This window comes from Gopherus evgoodei, chromosome 1, assembly GCF_007399415.2.
Source record: "Gopherus evgoodei ecotype Sinaloan lineage chromosome 1, rGopEvg1_v1.p, whole genome shotgun sequence".
In the NCBI taxonomy this organism is placed as follows: domain Eukaryota; kingdom Metazoa; phylum Chordata; order Testudines; family Testudinidae; genus Gopherus; species Gopherus evgoodei.
In genome coordinates this window covers 238,501,312-238,517,221 of record NC_044322.1, presented here as the reverse complement: position 1 = coordinate 238,517,221, position 15,910 = coordinate 238,501,312, and the positions used below count along the sequence as shown (strand labels likewise).

Below are 15,910 nucleotides of genomic sequence, written 5' to 3'. Positions count from 1 at the left end.
AAACAAAGCCCCTAATATTGGGACAGTCCCTTTAGTAGGGTGAGCAGACATCCCGATATTAAGTAGTGATGGATTTTATCTTTAGTGATGAATTTCTTTGCTGCTTAGTCCAGTTCATCATGAAAGTTTGAGTGATTTTCTTTTTTTAACGTCAACTGGGAGATTTCCATTTGGCTTCCAGCAGAATGAAAGAATCTACTTCCATTGGTACTGGCTTGTTTTGAAAATCAGCATTTCAGGAATTTTTCTCCTTGCCTGTTATCCTACTTTTTCTTGGTATGGAGATAAAATAGATTTCATTTTATTTTTCATTATTTTATAACAGATTCATGTTTAGAAATGATCAGTTCATATTGGTCACTATTCAGTCTTTCTTCTTTCCAGTCAGAGATGTCTGAAGTCCTTCACTATACAAAAGATTAATGGTTTCATGTATAACTAGAAATGAAAAAAATAATTACTGACAAAGGGCCCTACTCCAATTTTTGGACTGCTTTCCTTTCCTTTCCTTTTTTTTTTTTAAATCAGTTATATTGAGAGTTGCAGAAATGACAGTCCTGGATACTGTAGTTTTTGATCCGCGGAGCATGTATAGCAAAAACAGAGGTATTGCAAGCTTCTCCACAATGGGAAAAAGATGCTGTTGTGGCTAAGGCACTAGACTGATACTCAGGAAATCTAACCTGAATTCATTGCTTTGTCACAGATTTCCTTATGGCATTGGGTAAGTCACTTACTCTCTCTTTGTTTCAGGTCCCCCTCTTTAAAATGAGTATGATAATGTTTGCTTACTTTATAGGGGTGTACGGGGATATATTGCAAACACAGAAATATAGGCGTTGCCATACCAGATGAGTTCAATTGTCCATCTAGTCCAGTATCCTGAATCCAACAGTGGCCAGAGCCAGCTGCTTCAGAGGAAGGTACAGGAAACCCTGCAGGAAGTAGTTATGGAATAACCTATCCCAGGAAAACTCCCTTTCTAAAGTACACCAGTTAGAGATTGGTTTATGCCCTGAAGCATCAAGGTTTAATCTCTTCCAATGATCCTGTTATTTTAATCCTTTCTATTGTAATTCTAGATGTTCTTGGTACACATATAAATGCCCAAACTCTCTTTGAATATTGCTGACCTCTTAGCGTCTGATATCTTGTGGCAATGAGTTCCACAGGCCAACATGCATTGTGTAAAAAAGTATTTCCTTATTAGTTTTAAATGTGCTGTCTTTCAGTTTCATTTAATGTTCTGTTCTTGAATTTAAAGTGAATTGTGATAGTGAATATAAGTGATTGACTGATCTACTTTCTCAATACAGTGAACTGTTTGTATACCCCTATCATGTCCCCTTTTATTGATCTCCTTTTAAATGTAAACAGTCCCAGTCTTTTCAACTGGTCTCATGTGCACATTTTTCTATGTTTCCAATCATTCTCATCTCCCATCTCTAAACCTCATTTATTTCTATTTGCTAAACCCTTTTCAGGAAGGAAAGGAAGGAGTGAGAGCAGTAGAATAATAATAATAAAGAATTTTTTAAAAAGCGGACTTTAACAAACTCAGAGAACTAGTACCTAAGGTCTCATAGGAACAAAATCTAAGGGGAAAAAAGAGTTCAGGAGAGCTGGCAATTTTGGAAGGAGACAATATTACAGGCATAACTGCAAACTATCCCAGTGCAAAGGAAAGATAGGAAGACTATTAAGAGGCAAATATGTCTCCATTAGGAGATCTTTAATGACCTGAAAATCAAAAGGGAATCCTAGAAAAAATGAAACATGGAGTAATTGCTAAGGAGGAGTACAAAAATAATAGCACAAGCATCTAGGGACAAAATCAGGAAGGCTAGGGCACAAAATGAGTTACACCTAATAAGGGACATAAAAGGCAATACGAGGAGGTTCTTTAAATATCTTTGGAGCAAGAGAAAGATGAAGGAACTTGTTGGTCCTCAACTTAACAGGGGTAGAAGAGCTAACAACTGATGACATCAAGAAGGCTGAGATGCTTTACACCTATTTTGTTTCAGTCTTCACTAAAAAGTTCAATGATGACCAGATACTCAGCACAATATTAACAAAAAAGGAGAAGGAACACAAGCCAAAATAGGAGAAAGAACAGGTTGAAGAATATTTAGATAAGTTAGATATATTCAAGTAGGCAGGGCTGATGAAATTCATCCTGGGGATATTAAGGAACTAGCTGAAGCAATCTCAGAACTGTTAGCAATTATCTTTTAGAATCCATGGATGATGGGTGTGGTCCCAGAGACCGAAGAAGGGTAAATGTAGTGCCTATCTTTAAAATGGGGAACAGGGAGGACTCAGGGAATTATAGACCAGTCAGATTAACTTCAATACCTGGAAAGATACTAGAATAAGTTATTAAACAATCAGTTTGTAAGCACCTAGAGGATAATAGGGTTGTAAGGAATAGCTAGCATGGATTTCTCATGAACAAATTGTGCCAAACTAACCTAATTTACTTCTTTGGTAGAGTTACTGGCTTAGTGGATAGGGAAAGCAGTATATGTGATGTATCTTGATTTTAGTAAGGTTTTTGACATAGTCCTACATGACATTCTCATAAGCAAACTAGGGACATGCAGTCTAGATGAAATTACTATAAGGTGGGTGCACAACTGATTGAAAATGATATTCAGAGAGTAGTTATCAGTGTCTCACTGTCAGACTAGACATCTTGTGGGGACCTAGAGGGGCCTTCCATGGGTCTGGTGTTATTCAACATTTTCATTAATGACTGGGAAACTGGAGTGGAGAGAATGCTTATAAAATTTGTGGATGAAACCAAGCTGGGAAGGGTTGCAAGCACTTTGAAAGACAGGTTTAGAATTCAGAAAGTCCTTGACAAATTAGAGAATTGATCTGAAACCAACAAGATAAAATTAAATAAGGACAAGTGCAATGTACTACATATAGGAAGGAAAAATCAAAAGCATGACTACAAACTAGGGAATAACTGGCTAGGCGGTAGTACTGCTGAAAAGGATAGTGAATCAAAAATTGAATATGAGTCAACATTGTGATGCAATTCCTAAATAGGCTAATATAATTCTGGGGTATGTTAAAAGGAGTGTCATATGTAGGACATGGGAGGTGATTGCGCCACCTTACTTGGCACTGGGTAGGCTTCAACTGGAGTACTGTGTCCAGTTCTGGGCACTACAATATAGGAAAGTTATGGACAAAGTGGACGGAGTCTAGAGGAGAGTAACAAAATGATTAAAGTTTTAGAAAACCTGACCTAAGAGGAAAGGTTAAAAAACCAAGGCATGTTTAGTATTGAGAAAAGATGACTGAGGAGAGGCCTGGTAACATCCTGAAATATGTTAAGGGCTGTTCTAAAGAGGACTGTGGTCAGTTGTCCTCCGTGTTCACTGAAGGTAGGACAAGAAATAATGGGCTTAATCTGTAGCAAAGGAGATTTAGGTTAGATATTAGGAAATACCTTCTAACTACAGGGTTAGTTAAGCTCTGTAATAGACTTCCAAGGGAAGTTGTGGAATCCCCATCTCTGAAGGTTTTTAAAAACAGGTTGGATGAACACCTGTTAGGAAGATTTGGGTTTACTTGGTTCTGCCTCAGTACAAGGGGCTGGCCTTGATGATTTCTCAAGATCCCTTCCAGCCCTACATTTCTGTGAACGTTTGTGAGGTATTCATGTACTAAGATGATGCATGCCATAAAAAAGCCTATAAACAAACACTGCCCTATCAAAGTTTCTATCTCTAAGTGATGAATAGCTACTTTACTCACCATGCCCACTCAAGATCGTTTTCTACCCTCTACGTACAAGGTCAAGTGATAGCACAGTAAGAACTATTTGGATTTCCCATTAATAGTCATTGTGGGAACAACCAACCCCAGCAAAAGATGATGTGACAGGATCATGAAGCACTTTTGAGAACCGGGGAAGAGAATTGAAGATGGGAGTTCAGAGAAGAGCACCAAAAAACATGATTAGTGGACTGGAAGGACTTTTGAGGAAAGATTAAAAAGCTAAACATATAGATTGGCTAAAAGACAACTAATGCAATGATAAGGGACATGAGACTACAAACATCTGAAGGGTATAAACTCCAAGCAATCATGGACAATATTTAAAGTAGTTCATAGGGGTATAACTAGGAATAATAAGATGAAACTGAGGCCAAGTCTACACTATAAACTTACATCCGTATAACTACATTACTCAGGGGTGTGGAAAAATCCACACCCCTGAGTGACCAAGTTATACTGACCTAATGTAGACAGCGCTATGTTGACAGGAAGACTTCTCCCATCAACACAGCTACCACCTCTCACAGAAGTGGAATAACTATACCGATGGGAGAAGCTCTTTCATCGGCATAGTTGCATCTTCAATGAAGCGCTACAGCAGTGCAGCTGTGCCACTGTAGTAAGTGTAGAGTGCCCTGAGAAAGGTAAAATTGAGACTGAATATCAGTCAGAATTTCCAAACAGTAAAATGTATTGGGCTATGGAGTAGTACTGGGCTATGAGAAGTAATGGAAACTCGATTGCTTGGCACATTTCCAATAAGACCAGACAAAATACTAAAAAAAAGTCTCGTTGGGGAAAATCCTGCCTGGGTTCCTGGGGGATGGACATGATGACCTGAAGCAGTCTTTTCCAGTTCTATCTTCTGTGATTCTGTCCTTGGCCTGTTGGCTGCAATTTTGCCAACAAGGATGTTAATTGTACATCATACGCCCATGTTCCTTGACCTGTACTTTTTGCCAGTATGGCTTGAGGCATGCATGGGCCAATCTTTTAATGTTCAAGATATGCAGTTGTATAATTATATATAGGAGTGGAGCTGAGTGGATTAACTTTGAGCAATTTGTTTTTCTAATGAGTTTCTGTATGAAGATGTGCTAATACCTACTTGTTCATTTACAACAGAGAAATAGCAATTCTGTGCAGGGGATCAATCTGAGTAACACTTCACTGTGATCCTTTAAAATATATATCATAAGCAGAGAGAAAACTAGAGCAATCTCTTGCTTGAATGGGACACAGAAATGCCTGTCAGTCAAGAAGAGAGATCATCATAGCGGAAATTTTAGTACATGTTGTTGTTGCTTGTATGGTGTACTCAAGGCACTACTCATTGATGAATAGTATTCTGCAATGGTAGAAAAGACAAGTGTCACCCATACATCTTTGTAGACACTTGGTCTGATCCTACAACCCTTACTCGTGTGAGTAATCCCATTGATGTCATTGAGACCAGTGGTGTAACTAACAGTCGCAGAATTGGGCTCAATTGACTGCACATTCTTGATTAAGCTACTGCAGTAAAATTTGCAGTCCCCAAGTTCTTACACTGTACCAGCCCGCCAGGAGTTAGGAGGTCATGCGATAAACTGGAATGTTTTTTTAATTGCGTACTAATTCTGGAGATGTGCATGTGGAACTGACCTGCAATGATCGTGGGTTTTATGTTCAGCTACTAAGCGTAGATGAAGGTAGTAATGGGTCCTTCTAGTTAAGCAGTTAAATGAAAGCCACAAAGAAACACATTTCAGTCTCTCACTTCTTCTAATAGGAGAATACATATATATTGCTTGGTTTGCCCACTCTGGTACCCTTTTTGTGTATCCCTTACCCAATTAGTACATCTGCTAAGCAATTTGAGATGTGTACAAGTATAAGAACACAAACCCTCAATTCTCACATAAATTACAGGTCAGATTTATGTAATGCATCACAGCCCTGTACAGTAAATTACATGTGAAACTAAGTTATGCCCCATTTAAGTGACAGAAGAATAGAATAGAACACTCAAACTGCACTGTTCTTCTTTCCAATGGTGGTTGAATAAAAGAACAAACAGTGATAAATAGTTAAGGGAGTAATGTGTTTGGCCGCTTTTTTAATGCCACTTTTCTCTGTTATTATGGTAACAGAAATGCACACTTCAAAGAATACTAAAGTGCCAGTGATAGCTAAGAAGGTCATTTATAGGAGGTTAAAATGGTTTAATTAGAGTGTATTTGAAGGTTACTGTAGGAGTGCAGAAAGATGTTAAGGGGTTAACCTATAAGAGATTACCTTGTAGTCAGTGTTCTGTTAAAGTTTGAATTAATTTTTCCCATGGGTTTTTCACATTCTAATTTTTAACTAAATGAGACATCTGTTTCAGAAAAGGAAAAATTTGCTATGGTTGTCATAGCAACCATCATTCTGTAAGAAAATTATTCCAATGGTTTCTTTAGAACAGAAAGACAAAAATTCAGTATAGAAAGCAACATCCGATTGCTAGCACAAATTTTGAGAATCCAGGCATTTTTGTACATAAGACAAGTTGACCTGTAAAACTTGTTCATGTGTTTTTAACACGAGCTTAATTGTGCAGTAAACATATTCACTTGCAATATACTTTTCTCCCTACAGCCTTATATGTAGTCAGTCATTTTTCTGTCATAATAATAAAAGCACTGAATTTCAGTAAGATATTGAGAGATATACGCTGTTTGCTATAAGAAGGCAAAACCGAAATCAAAGTACACTGTTAATCATGGGTACTTGGCTCCTAACATGAAGTACATTAATGGTATAGGTGTTTAATTGTCAAATACATTTTTTGCACCTTTCTTTTCTAGAACCAGCAGATTTTTCTCCCTAAGTATATTAATGTAAAATAGATAGTCATGTGAACTATTTTATAAAAAAGTTATACTCTCACTGAGTAAACACTAAGAAAGGCGCTCCAAAAAGCATCAGATCTTAACTCTGTAACTTTGCTTCCACATTCTGTGATGGATGGAAATATTAGACAAAGTTGCCTTTACATGATTTCTAGGTCAGACAGTTGTTCATGTGTACATGGGTAGATTTTTTTTTTCTGCACAGAAACTTTGATGGCTGTTTTGTAATAACATTTTGCAAGAAGAGACTTGAGGGATAAAATCCCTCTGAACATAAAAATGCTTTTACTTTTGTGTGGCTTGGGCATTGAAGTGTAGGAATTTATTTAATGTAAATAATACTAATATTATGCACTGAATCCTTTCAGATTTTAGCCAGAAATATTCCAGACATTTATGTCATTCCTGGGATTGTCATAAAAGACAGCATAATGGCAAATCACACAAGTTCTAACATTTCCTAGTCACAAAAGAACAGCTCCAGCATGCATAACTCACCAGACCCTAACTCAAGCAAATATGCACTGCAGGCACAAAGCGAGAGAGGAAAGGGGGACAATATTCCTTGTCTAAATAAGCTGCAGAACATGCCTATTCAGAAAGAGGAACACACTTTAAAAAGTGAGTGTATATAATGGGCCTAATAGAGGCAGGCAAACCACTGGGATTTTACATGTATATATGTGATTCATAAGCCTTTGGATTTCAGTGGAATCAACTAGACACTGTCAAGTTCTTTGACGGTCGAGGTTATTTCTTTTTTTTTTTTTAATGCTCTAATGTATCTTTAATATAATTATTTTTTCTATACTGGTTTCTTACCTTTTCTCTTTGGCAAATATTGGTGTTTTTCTCTCCATCTGTTTCTCAGGGAGCACAGCAGTGGTGTTACATTTTGCTTCCTGTTTGTGCACCACAATCATTGATGATCTCTGTAGAGCATGGGAATAGAAGGCCTGATCCAGTGCCCACTGAAGTCAGTGGAAAGACTCCCACTAACTCCAAAGCATATTGGTTAGGGCCTGGATGAGGAGGGGTGGGAGAAAAATGTCTCAGGAACATTTCAGATCAGTTGGAAACTGAAGTGTGAATTGCCACATTTCCCCCTTTTTCGTAGTCACTTTTTGCAAGTGAAGTTTTGTTCATAAGAATATTTGTGGAAAACTAATTTTGGCTAAACGTTATTTGTTGACTAAATAAAATTTGTTGAGTGTGAGACCAGAATACCAGCCATATTAGGATTTCGTTTGTGGTGCTAGTGAAGGAAGGCCATTGGCGTTTGTGATTTGGGCTGCAGCCTTCTGTTTTTTTCAAAGAAACAGGCCAAAACTCTGAGCACTCTACAGCAGTGCTTCTCAAACTATCTGATGTGGCGGACTGGCAGTTTTTTTCCCCAGTGTGCCAGGGACCAGTACCATATTTCCCAGGGACCAGTACCATATTTGAGCCATATTATTATCATTTTTGCATAGGCACATAGCAAATCAGATCAGAAAAACTAACATTCTTCACTGTATTAATTGGAATGGGAGTGTGACGTACATGCGGAGATGTTCCCATTTAAATATACTGAAGACTGACTGAAAGGCTGTGGATCTGGGCAGATAGTATAAAATGACTAGATCCAAGAAAATATTATTTGAACATTTGTAGTAATATTAATTTATATCAAACAATATAATGAATAAAATAATTGGCAGACATTTTTTATTTTGTTTATTTATCAATATTATAATATGCCCTTCTGAAAACATAGTATTGTTTAATATTGTTGACTTTATTGACTGATAATTATTCTTGGTAGAATTCCAGTGTGATTTTAAATTATACTATTACTTCTCTCTTTCTTTCCTGGAAACTCGCTGCGGACCAGCAGCCAATGGCTCGCAGACCGGCACCGGTCCACGGACCACAACTTTGAGTAGCACTGCTCTGTGGTTCTTATACAGTCTCCATTAATGTAACAGCTGAGCAGCTCACAATCCTTATTATATTTATCCTCACAACACTTCTGTAAGTTAGGGAACTTACCTTCATTATCTTCACCAAGTTCACACAGGAAATCTTTTGCAGAACAGGGATTTAAACCTGGGTTTCTAGTTAGTATCTGAACCAGTGGCTCATCCTTCTTCTCTCTGGATAAATAAGACTTCCTTCATTTATAGAGGCAGTTGACTCCAGTCTTCTCACAGTTGGAGAAACTATGCATGCTGGCAGCAAGGCAAGGGAGAGAGTAACTTAACATAAGACAGCCAAATCAATATTTACCTGTAAATAAGATGCAGAGATCACTGCTAGCTTATTGCAGAATAAGCCAGTGAATAGATGCAGAGTTCCCATCCCAGCAGTGGGAAGGTGAGGAACCACGTACCTTAGAGCCACATACTACTTTTCCTGGTGGGAGAGTACCCATAAGGAAAAAGTTGCTGAAAGGTAAAAACTCATCAAAAAACTCTGATCTGAAACTCACTGTTCTATGCCTGATTCTCCCTTTGGTAGGTAGAGCTGCCCAGCCAACCCCTACTCTTGTCAGCATGTCTCCTAATGGAGCCTCACTGCCATTTGTTTTCCTTCCTTCCTTCACTCACCGTCTTTGCCTGTCACCACAGGGACTGGAATGATCCAAGAGAGAGAGATTGGTGGTCACAGCTGCAACAGTAGTAACTTCCAGTTAGGTTTTCACACGGAAGGCTAACAGCCAGGAGAACGGGCCATGCAGAACCATGGGGGAAGGATAGCTCAGTGGTTTGAGCATTGGCCTGCTAAAGCCAGGGTTGCGAGTTCAATTCTTGAGGGGGCCATTTGGGGAACTGGGGTAAAAATCTGGGGATTGGTCCTGCTTTGAGCAGGGGGTTGGACTAGATACCTCCTGAGGTCCCTTCCAACCCTGATATTCTGTGGGGGGGAGGGCATAGCTCAGTGGTTTGAGCATTGGCCTGCTAAACCCAGGGTTGTGAGTTCAATCCTTGAGGGGGCCGTTTGGGGATTGGTCCTGCTTTGAGCAGGGGGTTGGACTAGATGATCTTGTGAGGTCCCTTCCAAACCTAATAATCTGTGATATGGACTCTTAGCTTGACACCACCCTCAACCAGTACTGCAGAGCCCCAGCACTTTGGCTCTAGAGAAATTGGGCCTCTAACCTATGGGAAGGAGAGGGAACTTCCCACAGAAGCTCTGCTTGTTAGAGGGCTCTTCTACTACAGTTTGATTCCCCTTCTAGGATAGCCTGTGTTCCTTTATTTCTCTTAGTATGCAGTGTTTTTCAGTTATTTTCAGCATACACATGTCTAACAGCATTCGGAAAGGAGATGTGAAAAATAGATGATCATGAAGATTGCAGACAACGTGTTAATTTCTGAAGTGGTAGTCAAGCATCAGTAACGGAAGAGGAAGAATAATAGCTTCATGAGCATTCTCTTTTGTCTTTGCCATACATGATGCAAAGAGTAGTTCAGAGAATTTGTTTAAAAGAAATCTCCCTTTTTCATTTTGATGCCGTGAGGGAGTGGAAAGCTTTCTTCAACAAAGTAAGATCTGAAGGAGAACTCTGGTTGATGTGTACATATTTATAAACACTAAGGCTGCAATTATCATAAACCTTATTAAATCACAGCAGCCCATTTGTTGTTCTCCATATGTGGATATATGCCCAGAACACCAGTCAGTCAAAAAAAAAATGCAACCCAAAACTAGCCCCACATTTCATGACTTGTAGCATCATCAGCAAGTCATAATTTGCCACAGTGATATTACTATGAAATATATCTTTTTAATCAATGGAATTGCATAAAAAAATTATATTCTGACTGCCTCTATTATACTCCCACCACTTAATAATGAGCTGTTCCATAAATAATGTGTTGAAAAAAACAACCCTAAAATAAATTCTCATCGGATACTAAATCTTGAATATGTAAAATTTTATTTTATAAACAATGTGGTGGATGACAGAGGAAAATTGTACAGTATGTATGAATTTAATAAATGTTTGTTCTGGTGTGATGCTTCCAATGTTAACCAAACATACTATGGATTATGGCCCCAACCAGGGGCGGCTCTAACATTTTGCCGCCTCAAGCACGGCAGGCAGGCTGCCTTCGGTGGCTTGCCTGTGGAGGGTCCACTGTTCCCATGGCTTCGGCGAACCTCCCAGATCCGCCGAAGCCGCGGGACCAGCGGACCCTCTGCAGGCATGCCACTGAAGGCAGCCCGCCTGCCGCCCTCGCGGGGACCAGCAGAGCGCCCCCCCACAGCTTGCCGCCCCAAGCACGAGTTTGGCATGCTGGGGCCTGGAGCCGCCCCTGGCTCCAACCCCGTAGTTGGATCTGTATGTGTGCAGGGTTCTGCCCATGCCCATTCAATTGTAAGATCAGGACCAAAGTGGGAAGAAGGCCATGCTGTAACATAATACACACACACACTTCAGAGTGGTTGTCCAATAGATATAATGGAACTTTAAGTATAGCATATGTAGGGTACTTCAACTCCTACAGTTGTTGCCTCTCAAACCGATTAGAAGAATGCAATAAATATTTTACAATAGACTGTATATTTAAGCTGATATGCTTGTTGATTTCCCACACATTAAATAATGATGGTTGTATGCAGATACTGTGTCATTGTACGTAGGGAGAAGGTAACTAATGCTATTTGTGTCCCCAAATTCCTTAACAGAAGAGAATCAATCTCCATTTTTTAATTAGATGACCAATGCATATGAGTAGCATTGAAGACATTCTCCTCCTCTTTTGGCAGGCAACCTTGGTTTTATGGCTGGGGCTTTAATCTTCCACGAGGCCAAGCACTATTAGAGAAATGGAACCTTATTCCAGATGGAATAGATATTCTTATAACACATGGACCACCTCTTGGTAAGAAAACATTAACACTTTTAGTTACATATTTCAAATAATGATATAGTAACTGTGCGCTCTTTTCAGACATGGGGTGAAATCCTGGCCCCAGGGAAGTCAAAAGCAAAGCTCCTCTGGATTTCATCCCAGGATTTCTAATCACTATTACCTAACCTCAGCGAGGGATGTGAAATATTTCACCTTAATGTACATTATAAACAATGGCCCTGATTCACATCTAGCATTCCAGTTTCATGCCAATGTGACACCAATGAAATCAATAGAGCTACACCAGTGTCAAAACTGGGGTGACACAGTGATGAATCAGGCCTAATAAACTTATATAATTTAGAGGTCTGATCCTGCATTCCTTGCCCACTCAAAGCTTCCATTGAAATAACTGAGGCGAGTTGATTGAACAAGGAATGGAGGATCAGCCCCTAAGTTCTTACATAGAGGTTCCCTGCCACCTTTTTATGGTAGCATTCCCCTCCATCCAATATCCAGTATTTATTTCTCCCTTCTTTCCTCATGAGTTGCCACCTCTGCGTCCTTCTCATGAACCCAAATCGCCATACTTATAGTGCCCATTCTTTAGAGAGGACCTGCTGACATGTGTAGGCCAACAAGAACCATTTTTACATTTTCATTTTATAGATATTAATGTGAGATAAAATATATCTTTATACAAGTAGTGGGCTTATTATGTTTCCTGATAATAATGTTATCTGACCTTGATTATGGAAATAAAGTATTAACAGAAATCTTTTTGGCCCTGATTCAGAAAAGCATTTAAACACATGCTTAACTGTAAACACATGCTGAAAAGTCATTGATTTAATCATGATAAAGTGAAAATCATGCTTAAGTGCTCTGCTGAATTTGACTTTTAAATTTAAGACTCCTTTCAGTCCACAATTTCACAAAGTGCCAAAATCCTCCTTCCCACCACTTTCCCCCCTTCTCTTTCAAAATTCTCATTTAGAGTATATAAATTGTTTTGTTTTTCACTAGAACAAAATGATTTTTCCTTTAAGTGTTTCACTGAAGCTTTGGAGATACAGGTTTCTTCTTTGTAAACCTTTGTTCTCCAAATAAGACTGTGTTTAATCCATTGCATAACTCACTTCCAGTCATCAGATTTATTCTGCATATGGACTTGGATCTTAAAAACTGGTAACAGCCATTTGTCCCTGAGTGCTTGCAAGTCTGGAGCTGTTAGCCCTAAATATTTAGCATAGAAGATAATCCAAAATCCCAAATGGTAGCCCAAATGTTAGTATTGGATTTTTGGTGGACCCATTTATAAGTCCAAATAAAACAACTTAAAACATTTGAAATACTTTGACTTTTTTCTTAACCCCCCAAACTTCCATCTGTTTAGTCATGAAAAAAAAAAAAGATCCTTTGTCAATTCCAAAGAATGTCCACATATCCGGTGTTTGTAATTCACTTATCAACTAGTCTGAGTATTTATCCTATTTTGTTTTTTATCTTCAACCATCCTCCATGGCTTTTCTGCAAAATGTTGCATATTTCTTTGCTTTATTTTCCTGGTATCTTGTCTATATTAATATATCTATGGACAGCTCATGTTCCACGCTGAATGGTCTGCAACCCTTTTATGAGTTGGATCAAGATATTGCTCCACCTAACATGTTATTTACTTTTCTGCAGCAGCCATTCTGTGGTACTCCAAAGGAAAGTGACAACCTCTTCACTGTATTGCACGCAGCTGTGTATTAGGTTGTGCATGGATGGGTTGGAAACAGAATTCCTTTCTGACCTTCACAAGCAATTATTTTAACCTGGAAGTTGATTACTATTGTCTTGGTCTTAGACTACATAACTACAAATGTTATTATTGAACATAAAAGTATCCAATGCTCTTGCAAATTCAGCCACATAATTTAGATAACTTCCTATGACAGTATAACTATAATGCTGCAAAAAGGAGCATTTTCTTTTATGGATTTTCAATGTATTTCCCTTTAATTTACAGATTTTGTTAGGTCGCTGTCAGGTTTGCACGGGGTATCGACAACTGACCCAGCAAGAGCTGCTACTGTCATGCCTACAGTGATTCTCACTGTTACATTAGGTTTAGAGGTTTCAGAGTGGTAACCGTGTTAGTCTGTATCAGCAAAAAGAACAGGAGTACTTGTGGCACCTTAGAGACTAACAAATTCATTTGGGCATAAGCTTTCATGGGCTAAAACCCACTTCATCGGATGCATGCCGTGGAAAATACAGTAGGAAGATATATATACACAGAGAACATGAAAAAATGGGTGTTGCCTTACCAACTCTAACAAGACTAATTAAAGTGGGCTATTATCAGCAGGAGAAAATAAACTTTTGTAGTGCTCATCAGGATGGCCCATTTCAAATAGTTGACAAGAAGGTATGAGTAACAGTAGGGTTAAAATTAGCATTAGGAAATAGTTTTTACTTTGTGTAATGACCCATCCACTCCCAGCCTTTATTCAAGCCTAATTTAATGGTGTCAAGTTTGCATATTAATTCCAGTTCTGCAGTTTCTCGTTGGAGTCTGTTTTTGCAGTTTTTTAGTTAAATAATTGTGACTTTTAGGTCTGTAACTGAGTGACCAGGGAGGTTGAAGTGTTCTCTGACTGGTTTTTGAATGTTATAATTCTTGATGTCTGATTTGTGTCCATTTATTCTTTTGCGTAGAGACTGTCCGGTTTGTCCAACGTACATGGCAGAGGGGCATTGCTGGCACCTGATGGCATATATCACATTGGCAGGTGAACGAGCCTCTGATGGTGTGGCTGATGTGATTATCACTACAAAAGTTTTTTTTCTCCTGCTAATAATATCCCACCTTAATTGATTAGTCTTATTAGAGTTGGTATAGCAACACCCATTTTCTCATGTTCTTTGTGTATATATATCTTCCTGCTGTATTTTCCACTGCATGCATCTGATGAAGTGGGTTTTAGCCCATGAAAGTTTATGCCCAAATAAATTTGTTAGTCTCTAAGGTGCCACAAGTACTCCTTCGTTATTTTTATTAGGTTTAGAGACTCCCATAATAGGTGTCCTGTCTGTTTAATGACTCAGAGGACAACTACCCTCTTCTGTATGTGATTCAAGAGAGGGTGCTGCAATGTAGCCTCTCAGGTTGAGTCTTGTTACTAATTATATCCCTCTTTTGAGCTGGTGCCTCATGAAATCATGTCCTTCTTTCTTCTCCCCTTTTCTTTTTCCCTTAAGTGTATGTCTTAATTCTACCCACCATCCACTTTTCTCTTCTCCCTATTCACCCCTTTCCTATAGCAGAACAAATACCCTCCTGATCAACTGATGTTACAGAACTGCAGAGATAAGTTGGTGGGATTTTAAAAGTGCCAAAGGGATTCAGGAGCACAAGTCCCATTGACTTTTATCAGAATTGTGCTTCTGTGTCACTTAGGCACTTCTGAAAATCCTACTCGGAGTCACTATTCTTCATTATTTGTATTGTGGTAGTCAGGGGCGGCTCCAGGCCCCAGCACGCCAAGCGCATGTTTGGGGCGGCAAGCCGCAGGGGGTGCTCTGCTGGCACCGCGAGGGTGGCAGGCAGGCTTCCCTCGGTGGCGTGCCTGCAGAGGGTCTGCTGGTCCCGCAGCTTCGGAGGATCTCCTGCAGGCGTGCCTGCAGAGGGTCCGCAGGACCAGAGGACCCTCTGCAGGCAAACCGCCGAAGGTAGCCTGCTTAGGGCGGCAAAAACCCTAGAGCTGCCCGTGGTGGTAGTGCCTAGATACCACTATCAGGATATGTGCTCCCGCTTGTGCCCAGGCACTGTACACACGTATTGGGAACACAGTTCCCCAAGAGTTTACAAATATCTGCAGTCATTGTACTCAGACACCTGTTAATGAGGATATACCATATATTACTGGGTTATGATATATAGCAGTGTGAGAGACACCTTTGATTAGGTCATATTGGAAACACAATAAAAACACTATGCAAAAATAAGTTTCTTTGAATATGTATTAATTTCATGTTTTTTAAAAGTCAGTTTCCTACCATGTAAAGAATTAAGTTAAGGATTCTTTGGCTTTTCATCAAGCATTCTTTCCTTTTCTTCCTTCCTTTCTTTCTTTTTCTTTTTTTTTTAAATAGATTTCATTTCACCTTTAAGTCTTGATCTGAAGTTGTCTGCGTGATTGTCTGTGACAAAGATTTATACTTTCCTGACAGTTGCAGAAACCAGTTTCAAATAACTAAACATAAAAAAATCCCTAAGATGAACTCTAATTGTTAGCTAGGTGTAATCAATTATTCTTAGTTTGTGTAGTCAGGTGTATATAATAAGCAGCAAACATATGGGAAGGATTCAGAAGGGTGATAATGCATGTAAACAAAAACATGTTCAAC

General features: G+C 39.1%; 1 protein-coding gene across 7 annotated transcripts in view; it reads left to right on the top strand.

Annotated features, from left to right (window-relative positions):
- Positions 1 to 15,910, top strand: part of MPPED1 (metallophosphoesterase domain containing 1) — a 95,682-nt gene that overhangs the window by 52,470 nt on the left and 27,302 nt on the right. For all 7 annotated transcript variants that reach the window (XM_030540059.1, XM_030540050.1, XM_030540040.1 and 4 more), the window contains one exon: positions 11,427 to 11,542. In XM_030540059.1, coding sequence (XP_030395919.1) covers positions 11,427 to 11,542 — 116 coding nt within the window. The remainder of the gene's footprint in view (positions 1 to 11,426; positions 11,543 to 15,910) is intronic.